Raw genomic sequence first — 12,483 nt, 5'->3', positions numbered from 1 at the left:
ACATGAATGTGTTTTAAGTATATCATACAAAAATTATCCAAATCACATGACAATAAAAGTCCCTGTCTATGGTCTTATCTTTGGAATCAACCATTCTTCAAGCAACAACAATACCAACTTATTGCCTTGTCAACATCCTACATTTGATAATCATTTAATTAAAAAAAAACATGTAACAGATGCGACAAGCGCAATTAATAAAAGACATCACATACACTAAGAATTAATCATTCAACCCCATGTATCCTTAACTAATAACATAATATTTTAGACTACAAAATCTATATCCACACAAAGGACCCGCCACCATAACATGTATCTAATGGGATTTTAACTCAAAACACTTGAAAAGTTTTTACACCATATCTTTTATATGAGGTTAATATTATTTGGGTAACTTGGGTTATTAACGCTTTGTTAAAAATTATTATTATTATTATTATTATTATTATTATTATTATTATTATTATTATTATTATTATGAACTATAAAATGGATCAATTATCAACTTTCTTTTAATCTAATTTCACTAGATCTTTTACATAGGGTTAGGGGGGCTTAAAGAGGTAATTAAGCACCCACTTGGCCCAAGCTAATATATATATATATATATAATAAAATTATATATAATATAATATATATATATTACATATATTACATATATAGAAAAAAAAGCTTAATTGGGTATCGTACGAACCTATTATCTTATTTTGATCATCAAACTTCAATTTGTATGTTTTTGGATTTTCAATTTCAATTTAGTATCTACAGGAGGGTGCTTGTTAGTTTCCAATGATAAAATCTTGAGTTGTACATCAAAATGGACTAGTCATTTCTTATGTGGCACATCTTTTCCTGACTTACACCACCTTAGCCAAACATCCACGCAAGCCCTTATTTATCCATGTCGGCGCCCACGTCAACTGAAATTAAAGAGCCCTTCTTCTCTCTTCTTCTTCCCCTTTCCTCCTTCCTCACCTGATTTGTCGAAACTCTCGTCCTTCTCCTTTGAGAGCGCCGGATATGCACACAATCACCTGCGAGAAGACCTCAGTTGGCACACACGCTTTCACCAAAGAGAAGACTTTGGTTGAAGTATCACGACGATCGACTGGGTGACAAGAACAGAAGCAGCCGACCCACCATCTTATCATAAGTGGTTTCATGAACCATGTTAGGGTTTTCAAATATTAGGATTTAATTTAGGATTTTCAAATTGCAAATATTCCAAAATGTAACTATTTCAGATTAAAATTGCAAATTTTCAAATGGAAACTGCAATTTTGACTGTTAATTCATCTTATATAGAGTCCATAATATGCTATTTATGCAATTGTTCAGCATCTTCAATAAGACACTCTTTCTGTCAAACAACAACATAATTCAAATCTACATCATTCAGATCTACAAAATCGGAGATAAGATTCTACACATCCCAATCTTTAAAGTATTCAAATTTAGATCTCATGTAACAATATGATCAAATTGTTAATATTGTTATGATATGTGTCCGATGTGCCTAGCTTGTCCTTATAAAAGGCCATGATTGCATGATTCTATTTTCAATGAATTGTGAATCACATATTGAGCATATAGATCTGATTTTCTGCTTATCATTTCTGGTTTTCTTTATTTTCAACATATTTATTGCAGGTTCATTTATCCATAACATATTTACAAAGGAGATGACACTTTTATGATCATTCATCTATAACATATTCAACACAGTTTTTTCAAATTTCCTGCAAGAAACAACTGTGAATTGAATTATTGAAAGTAGGCATGAACACGTAGAATTAAATAGAGAATTTATGAACATGTATTATACTCAATGCAATTTGTCAACAAAGTATTCAAGACAAGAAATTTCATGGACTTCCTCTGGATTCCAACCCAAAAAAATAACATAAGTGGAACTTTACACCATTGTGTTAACTTGTTCCAAACTGCAACCCAAATTATAAGAAAAGGAAACGATACAACATATATAAAACTTGCTCCCGCATTTGGACATTCTAGTCTCTAGCATAGTCTCTAGCAAAGGAGATTGTGCTCACAACCGGCGCTATGGGATGAGAAGGAAAGGAGTCTCGGGTGATTGAGTGATGAAGGACGAAAGAGGGAGAAGAAGGGTGATTTAACTTCAACTAGCGTGATCACTGACATGGATAAATAAGGGCTTGCATGGGCATTAGATTGACTGTGGCACTCGTGAATACTCTCCCATTGATATCAAGTTGAAGTTAGATATCTGAAAAGATAGATATTGAAGTTTAATGCTCAAAATAAAATAAAATATTTATGTGGTACCCAACTAAGGTTTTTACGCTATATATATTATATGATATGAAAAACTTGCGACTTATTTTTAACTTCACCAAATGATGATTTTTTTAATAAGATCTTTGAGTCCCTAAAAAAAGCAACTTCACACCCATTCATTTCACACCCACATTCATGAAGAAATTTTAATTTTATTGAATGTCATGACTTTACAAGTCTTATTAAAAAGTTAGTTTAAACTATAAAGCATTTTATTTTTCCATTAGCTTATCACCTTATTGAATTGATTTTGATTTTTCAGGTGATAATAGTTGTCACTCCCCAAAACCAGGCTCGTCAGATCCGGTGCATCGACAAACAACCGTACACTCATAGTGCATAGCATAATAAGCATGCGAGGGCTCAGAACCTATCTCAATACAAATACACAATCTAACATAGCTATAATTTCAAAAATTAAAATAAAAAATTTACAAGGTTCAAGATTGTTACTATAGCATCAGTGGAAAGAGCTTTTTCAGTAATAAATATCATCAAAAACGAGTTGCACAATAAGATAAAAGATCAATCACTTAATGATATAATATTAAGCTAAATTGAATGACATGTATTTGAAACCATTGACGATGAAACTATTTTGAGTGAGATTTAAAAATATACGAAGCCCAAAAGATTCTCCTTCCACTTTATAGTAAAAGTTGTATATTTTATATTTTTTAAGTATTAATTATTAAAATATCAAATTTGAATGAATATAATTTTTTTTAATATTTATAATTTTTAAAGCATTTCTCTTAACTTTGCTTCTGATTCTGCCATTGCCCAGGATATATATGAAGATGCATGTTTGAATCTCAGCTCAAACAAAAGTGAGTTAATTGCACCTGTATTTTGTAAAAAGGAAAAAAATAAAATGGATCAATTAATCATACGGGATTAGGGATGGCAACGGGTCGGGTCGGGTGCGGGTATTATCATACCCGTACTAGTACCCGATACCCCACTAATATACCCGAACCCGACGGGTTTTAAAAACCCAAATCCACACCCACACCCGACGGGTAATCGGGTACCATGCGTATACCCTGCCCCTCCCCGATATTAAAAAAATTAATAAAAAAATATATTATTTTTTTATAAAAAAAGTAACTTAAAAAAGTAATTATAATTTTTTTATAAAAATAAAAATAAAAATAAAAATAATTATAAAAATTATAAGACCAAACAAAGAGGAAAAAAATAAAAAAAGCCTAAATTGTTAAGTTGTAGAAACATATTAGTATATATATGTATATATGTATATATACATATATATATTATATAAATATTTTTAATAATTTTTAATTTTCGGGATCGGAGTACGGATTCGAGATGCAGGTCGGGTATTAGAATTCTCATATCCGCACCCGCACCTGTTTCATACAAGTCGGGTTTTACCCGAACCCGACCCGAAACCCGGTCAAATCGGATTTTACCCGTCAAACTCGGGTCAGGTCGGGTCGGGTTGGCTCGGGTATGGATATTATTGCCATCCCTATACGGGATACACCACCCCACTAGACACAACATTACTAAATACTAATTTATGTGCTTAGATATATTACAATATTATATATTAAATTATAAGGAATTTTTTGATCTTCTCAATGGTTTTGATGCTCAAGAAAACCAGACGAATCTAAACACGTTTGAAAACATAAGATATTAATAGGCCGACAAAACCGAAAGAATCAGAAGGTACATATTGATACTAAATTAAACATATGACATGTCTAGGTTCATCATATATATATATATATATACACACACACAACAAGATGCTTAAATTTCTCTAATGAAATTCCAAATATAAAAAAGCAAGATTAGATAACTATCCCAACTAATTAATCCACTCCACATTGCCTGAAATTCATCCTAAAAGTACCTGTAGGACCCTTTGCTCATCACTATCTTCCATACTAAAACTCACAAATGCCCATGTGAGTCCTATCTTCACAACTAAGCAAAAATATGCTTTCTATAAAACCTTCGATTACATGGTCCCATTGGAAACATCTCACTCACTTTAGCAAAGTTTTGCAAATATTGTGAATTTTTTTTAAATTAATTCTAGTTGCATTTATATAACATAAAGGATTTATCAATGGGCTCGGTCTAACTAATACAAGTATAAGTCGATTAAATAAGTGATTTTAAATTTAATTTTTTTATATACAAAAAAATAGTAGTAGACACTAATCCTTTATAGATATGATTTTATTTTGTAATTATAAAATAATAAATAACATTTATACAGGACAAACAATGAAAGAAGACAAAGTTATTAAAAAAAGGGACTAAAACGTAAACTTTGAAATTCTGATGACCAATAAGAAAATTACTCTTCAAAGGACTCAAAGTTCCAGTGACTCAGCTCAGAGTATCCAATGCCCCAAAAAACCATGATGTTTCTCTATAATTACATCAACTCAATCTCCAGCCGTCCATCTAATCATCCAACGGTCAGAATTGCAAGGTGGTACATCATCAAAGGGCATTTTAGGAATAGTACATAGTCCAAACTCGTACGCGCAAAATCCGTTATACTAACGTGACACGTGGATGTTTTCAGAACCGGCGCACAAATCCCGATCAACTGGTCGCATAGTCAAACGCTCCAACTACAATCGTGACCGTCAAAACCAATCAAGATTTCTTATTAACCAAATTTGAAACAAATCAATGGCTGAGATTAATAAACAATCTCCACGCTGTTTGAAACTAAACAGCGTGATCCTTAGATCAAGTCCCACCTTCTTGACGACGTCAGCCTTTATCCTCCCCCAATCCTATCCTTACACGTCACATCCGTATACCATACAGTACAAAGAGACGTGGAACTTATCCAACCGTTCACTCAACCCATCGGTCCATTCAACGGTTAAAATTTCATCATCTAGAGACTTCGATTAGAAATATCGTAAATTAATAAAAGAAAAATATAAAAAAATACTTATTCGTATAACCATGGTTAAGTTATCTTAACCATGGGTTGATGGTTAAGAGAGAGTTATAGAGAGGGTTTCAAGTGAGAGAGATTGAAAGGGAGGGAGAGAGAGAGAGAGAGAGAGAGAGGTAAGCCGTTGGATCGAGGGGATAATTGGATCTGAGCCGTTGATTGCGGTGGTGGTGGTGGAGGAGCCGGAGGTGGAGACGCCTGTCGTTTCTCCGGTCGAGATTGGCGTGGTTTTTCTCTGGATCACGCCTTCTGGTGAGTATGATTTGAATGAGTTCATGCCTTTAAATTGTTTGATTTCGTGGATAAATTCTTGTTTTTTTTTTTGTCTTTTTATGGTAAAAGTTTTAGTTTGTTTGATTTATGGTTTGCATTTTGGTTTTTTTTTTTATTGTTTGTTTGTTTGATGTGAGAATGGCTCTATGAGATGCAAAAGGTACTAACTTTTTGTGAAAAAAAAGCAGATATTTAGTGCTTGATTTGGTTTTCAGAATGTTAATTATTGATGCATTTAAGAAAGTTTGAGTATATTTTGGACTTGAATATCTTTTATGCTTTTTGAAACATTTGGAAGTTTGTTGTTGTTATTTATTCTTTTTTTTAAAAATTAAAAATAGTTTGCATTTTTTTTTTTGGCACTTGTTAATGATAAAAAAATATTGCATGTTTTTAAATTGTTTTAGCTCACTAATTCACTATTTTTAATGATAAATGCTAATTAATTCTAGTTTCACATTGATTCAGAATTTATTCACTTCTTCAACACTTGTTTTTATTGGGAATTTTTTTATGTTCTTGTTTACTGATTCACATGTATTCAATGCTCTTGTGTTATAAGTGCTAATTAATTCTAGTATTAATGACAATTAATACTGACACTTGTAAGTTTGACAACAATAATGTGACTTTATTCACATTTACCAGGTGTTGCATTCACACTTTTGACACTTGTAATACTGACAATGCTTGTTCTGTGAATGCTTTGTTTTTAGCTCACTAGTTCACATATTTTATCTTTTGTTTGCTATGAATGACAATTAATTCTAGTATGTATTTGGTGTACATAAACAGTTCAGTCACATCTTTTTGCATTTGTTAATGGTGACAAGACATGATTCACATGTTTTCAATTTATTTTCCCATAAATGCCAATTAATTCTGTCATCTCTTTGATATATGTATATATATATACAGTGCATCACATCTTTTGTCATTTGTACATGCTGAAAAATTCTTGCTTTTATTTCTTTTGTTAGTCTCTGATTCACATGTTTCAACTTATTCTTTTATAAATGCTAATTAATTCTACATTTCTACTATTAATTCATGTGTTCATGCAGAGTTCATGCATTGCATTCACAATTTCATTGAGTCCTTTGAAACATAAATAGATGGTATCTTGTAATCTCTTTTTAACCAAAATTTCTAGGAAGTATTCAAATGGTGTTGTGTTGTTAACAGGTTCTGGATCATCTCCTGCATCTATGGTCTTCTGATCAAATGGCTTTCCATTTGTACTTCTTCGGTATAATTTGACGACACTACCCTTGTTCCATGTCTCCTAATATTGACAGCCCTGTGCAAACCCAAATGGCAGTTGAAGTTCTTAACCGCAGCTTTAGCAGTGACTACCATGGAAGCAGAACCAGAGAAGAGAAACATGTGGGTAGGCGACGGGTGTTTGTACAGACTGAAACTGGTAGTGTATTGGGCATTGAATTGGACCGTGGAGACAATGTGCATACAGTGAAACGGAGGTTGCAGTTGGCGCTAAATGTGCCTACAGAAGAGACTTCTCTCACTTATGGAGATCTTGTGTTGAAAAATGATCTTAGTGCCATTCGGAATGACTCTCCCTTGCTCCTCACAAGAAACCATTTGCATCGGAGCTCATCCACGCCTTGCCTTTCTCCAACTGGAAAGGATCTTCAACAGAGAGATTGGAGTGGACCAATTGAGATATTAGGCTGCTCAAGTCGATGCTCTCGAATGAAGCAGCTTGTTAAGGATGTTGTTAAAGCAATCAAAAGTGGTGTTGACCCTGTACGAGTTAACGGTGGACTTGGTGGTGCATACTACTTCAGAAACTCAGGGGGCGAGAACGTTGCTATTGTGAAACCAACTGATGAAGAGCCATTTGCACCGAACAATCCGAAAGGTTTTGTAGGGAAAGCTCTTGGCCAGCCAGGATTGAAAAGGTCTGTTCGGGTTGGTGAGACTGGTTTTAGAGAGGTTGCTGCTTATCTACTGGACTATGATCATTTTGCAAATGTTCCTCCGACAATCCTTGTCAAGATAACTCACTCCGTCTTCCATGTCAATGAAGGAGTCGATTGCAGCAAGGTGATACGCAAGAAGCGACGGGCTACAAGCAAGATCGCATCTTTCCAGCAGTTTATCCCACATGATTTCGATGCCAGTGATCATGGTACCTCAAGCTTTCCTGTTGCAGCAATTCATAGAATTGGAATCCTTGATGTTAGAATCTTGAATACAGATAGACATTCAGGAAACCTTCTAGTAAGGAAAGTTGAAGGCAGAGATGGTATGTTTGGTAGTCAGGTGGAGCTCATCCCAATTGATCATGGCCTATGCCTTCCAGAGAATTTAGAGGATCCTTACTTCGAATGGATTCATTGGCCACAAGCATCAATTCCATTTTCTGATGATGAACTTAACTACATTGCTCGTCTTGATCCAATGAAAGATTCAGACATGCTTCGAATGGAGCTACCTATGATCCGCGAGGCCTGCCTTCGTGTTCTCATCCTTTGCACAGTTTTCCTCAAGGAAGCAGCAGCATCCGGTTTTTGTCTAGCAGAGATTGGCGAAATGATGAGCCGGGAAATCAGAGGAATTGAAGAAGAACCGAGTGAGCTTGAAGTTATTTGCATTGAGGCAAGGAATTTGGTGGCTGAACCAGAGGTGTATCTTTCCGAAACCGGATCAGAGCATGAAGATGAAACTCAGTTTCTCATCGAATGTACTGAAGAGGTTGAACAAGTAACACCATCAACACCCCGATCCTACATTTCAAAACTAGAGAGCTTGGAGGAGGAAGATGAGAATTATTATAATGAAGAAAGCAACAACACCAATGAAATTACTCATGGTATCTCTATGTCATTGAATGGTTTAAGTCTTGTTGAAAAGAAAGTCCAAGGTGATATAAGCAGTACAAAAACTAACAGAAGGAGCGCGAATGAGCAGCTGCCATCAAGCCAGAGTTTCGTGAAACTTGCAGATATGAATGAGGAAGAATGGGGAGCATTTCTTGACAAGTTCCAGGAGCTATTATACACTGTATTGCGAAACCGAAAATCTAATAATGTTAACCAGAGACAGAGACAGAGGTTGGGAACTTCCTGCCAGTTTTGAGTAGGAGACATATATATAAATATAGTGGAAATGTTTGGTTGGTTTGTTAAGAATGGTTCTTGGTGCTTGTTGTGGTGTAATGAAAGATGAAGAGTTTCATAAATAAGGGTGAGTTTCATGAGTTTTAGAATCAGAGATGTAAATACTGGTTCGAGTTTTGTTAGATATTGTTATGAGTTTACATGGTTGATGAGGTATGTGTAATGGAATGGGGTTGGTTGCTGTTTTTGGTGTTCTCACTTCTCTGGTTGTCTTTGTTATGAGAGTGTTTCTTATAACATAGTTCAGATCAATAAATGCATATAAATTTGTGTATATATTTTATAAATGTATGTTTTCTTTGATGTCTTCAGTTTTTTAAAACATGCAAATACAATTTGTTTTATTTATTTATATATTTATTTATTTGATTTAATATGTTTGTTCTTATTTTCTTTCACTCTCTCAACTATGCTTCATGTCATTCATGGTATGTTCATGACAGGTAAATAACATAAAAAATAAATGAACTACATAACAAACAAAGTGTGATCTTGCAATCAAGAAAGTGTCTATAGACTATATATATATATATATATATATATATATTATGTTTCACTTTTATATTTTGCTGATAAATCAAGTTTCAAAGTACCAAAATATGTGTCAATATTGTAACAAACCATCTTTGTTATTTTGATTTTTCTAGTTTGAAGAATAAGAATGGAAGGCGAAAAAATGATCATGGGATATTGGAGAAATTGGAGTACTTCGTCATATGATATAAAAAGCCGAACACAGTTTGATGTAATTAAATTTTTTTTTTAGCATTAATAAGATTCATTTTTATTAAATTTTACTACTTACTAAAAATTCATTAATATAGTACAAAGGAGGTAACAAGGAGAATGTTTCTTTTACTCTGATTTATTTGGATATTTTTTATATTTTATTCAACCTCTGTTTTGATTTTAAGCTTAAAAGTTTTAAATAATTGTTATATATTTTATTTTTAAATAAAATTATGATGTGAATATAAATTGTGCTGCAGTAAAATACTCCCAATTCTTCTCAAGTATTATGAAGAGTTTTATTTGCAATAAGATCTTGTTAAGTTGAAGTGTTACTGAAAAGGTTGCCATACTTATTTATTTATATTTTTTATTTTTTATTTTTTTTATAAAATGAATAGGTGAATCACTATAATACTATGAATCGGAGTTGATTGGTCAACCTCGCATTTGGCAACAAAAAATAATTATGAAGGTGGTTTAAATAAACTTAAATTTTGTTTTTGCTCTTTAATTTTGCAAGGAATGATTAAATTTTTAATTTCTTGTTTGACCACTTTTGCCCTTGTTTTATTAGAATTTATGCAAGATACATATATATTCAATTAAAAGGTGGATGTTATTTGTGGTTTTTTTAAACTATTGCTTTTTAATCAATTACTAAAATAGGTATTTTTAAAATATTTAAATTAGCATTTTTATTTTTAATATTAACTCCCAAATTTCATAGTCTGCACATCTGGTTTTTATTTACATTTTTATTTTTAATCGCAGGTCCCACTGTTTTTAATATTAAAATCTATTTTTGAAACTGAGATGGGGTCCACTTGTTTTTAACTAAAGCACTTTCCTACCTAAAACCCATCATCTCACAATTACATCATGAGTCTCACTTCATTACTAGGATAAACTCATTCGATTCATTAATGAACGAACATCATATATTATAAATTATTCAACAGCACAATATTTACTATATCACCCATGACTACGACCAATATCGACGATCCTGGACAATTCTCGACGATCGCGACCTGCGATTACGAGATATCTGGAACCCCCATAATCGGGTCCCACGCCTCGTCGGTCGATCTTACAATGCGAAGACCACCTCGTGCCTCAAAATCTACTAGAATCTGTGAACTAGATGGACATATGGGAGAAGCAGTCACCAAAAGCTGCTGTGATCTACGTCAGAATGCAGGTCATAGATACGTAAATCATCTCGAACGCAAATTTTATCCCAAGTCATACGTCGAATATAATTTAAATATCAGACTGTTGAATAATTTTATAATATATGAATTGTTTTCGCTCATTAATAATAACGAATGAGTTTATTTTTAAAGTGAAAGTAGGCGTTAATAAAAACTAATCAGTAAAAATTTTTACTGAAAACGATAAGGCTTTTAAACAGAAAATTGCTTTTTAATTTAAAAACTAGAGGACCCATCTCGTTTTTAAAAAATAAAAATTTTTAACATTAAAAAACTAGTGGGACTCTCCGATTTTTTTAAAAAATAAAAATTTTTAATATTAAAAAACCAGTGGAACCCACAGACTATTATTTAAAATTTAATATTATAAAAATGCCTAATTTGGTAAATAATTTTAAAAAAATACCTATTTTAGTAATTAATTAAAAAGCAATATTTTAAAAAGCCGTTATTTGTCTAGCTATGTTAAAGGTGTTTTTGGAGGTTAATTTTTTTTATATATATATAATTTTCTTACATTCTAAAACAATCACTCCACATAAAAACTTATCAATGTATCCATGAATATGAGTTACATTAGTCACAACTCACAGATTGAAAAAAGTTTATATACATAATTTTCTTATATTCTAAAAAATCACTCCACATAAAAACTTATCAATGTATCCATGAATATGAGTTACATTAGTCACAAGATTGAAATAATAAATTTTTTTTTAGTTTTTTTAATGTGTTATGGTGTTATTGCAACAAATAACGATGAAGATATCTCTTTATCAAAATATATATATATATATATATATTTCAAACACTTTTCATTTCACATTTTTAAAATTATATCAACCCTTTACTAATTTTTATAAAATATAATAAATTAATGCTAATGATAAAACGGAAATTTTGTTTATCCATAAACAACTATAAATGGTTGTCTTGCGGAAGAAAAATCAAGGGATGCTAACTTCAAGCTAAAAAATTATAAATATTTTCAAAATTTTATACATTCTGTTCGCTCTAAAAAATTTAAAAATATATATATATATATATATTTCAGATGGTTAAACCACATATATAGTTTCAGCTGGAAATAAAAATTCTCTTAAAAGCGAGTTTTTTTAAATAATATTTGATCAAATTATCTTTAATTTTAATAATTAAAAATATAACTTATAAGAAAAAACAAAAAATTGTAAAATATATTAAAATTAATAATTTGTGAAATAAAGCTTCACTAAATTTTCTTTCTCTATTAAAAAAACTTGAACATCACTAAACAAAGAAAAAATTTTCATTCCGATCTTCTTTGTTGATTATGAACAAGCATAACCCAACATTCATTATCAAATGGATCACCAAATTAAAATTTTATTCTAAATCTAATAAATAAATAAATCCATAAACTAACTAGAGTTCCCTAACCTTTTGATTCCTCTCATCCTTTCTTTGTCGTATTCACCAGTCCAATTGACCTTGAAGCTCGGTTGCCTCAAGGGCTTAAATAAAATGGGAGGTGCCCAGTCAGAAAATTATTTTAAAAATATATTTAATAAAAAAGTCATGTCAACCAATATATTAAAAAAATTTATATTTTTCTAAAATGTCAAAGGATTAAAACAATATATTTTTAAAAATATTTTTGTATAAATATAATTTTTAATATTTTATATACCAGCTTATAAAAAACTTGTCAAACATTATTTTTTTTTATAAATATTTTTTTTTCTAAAAAAAATTATACTACATATATAAATTTGGGAAAAAAATAAAAGGGTGAAATAATAGATCCTTAAAAATAATTTTCTTAAAATATATATATATATATATAAGTATAAGTATTAGT

General features: G+C 31.5%; 1 protein-coding gene across 1 annotated transcript; it reads left to right on the top strand.

The window, feature by feature from the left end:
- Positions 1-5,371: 5,371 nt before the first annotated feature.
- LOC120253686 (phosphatidylinositol 4-kinase gamma 5-like) lies at positions 5,372-8,973 on the top strand. Its single transcript, XM_039261965.1, has 2 exons — positions 5,372-5,533; positions 6,740-8,973. The coding sequence occupies exon 2, from the start codon at positions 6,833-6,835 to the stop codon at positions 8,654-8,656; it is 1,824 nt and encodes a 607-aa protein (XP_039117899.1). The 5' UTR covers positions 5,372-5,533; positions 6,740-6,832; the 3' UTR covers positions 8,657-8,973.
- The last annotated feature ends 3,510 nt before the right edge of the window (positions 8,974-12,483 follow it).

Source organism: Dioscorea cayenensis, chromosome 3, assembly GCF_009730915.1.
Source record: "Dioscorea cayenensis subsp. rotundata cultivar TDr96_F1 chromosome 3, TDr96_F1_v2_PseudoChromosome.rev07_lg8_w22 25.fasta, whole genome shotgun sequence".
Taxonomy (NCBI): Eukaryota; Viridiplantae; Streptophyta; class Magnoliopsida; order Dioscoreales; family Dioscoreaceae; genus Dioscorea; species Dioscorea cayenensis.
The sequence above is the reverse complement of the archived record's forward strand: the minus strand, read 5'-3'. Positions and strand labels throughout refer to the sequence as shown.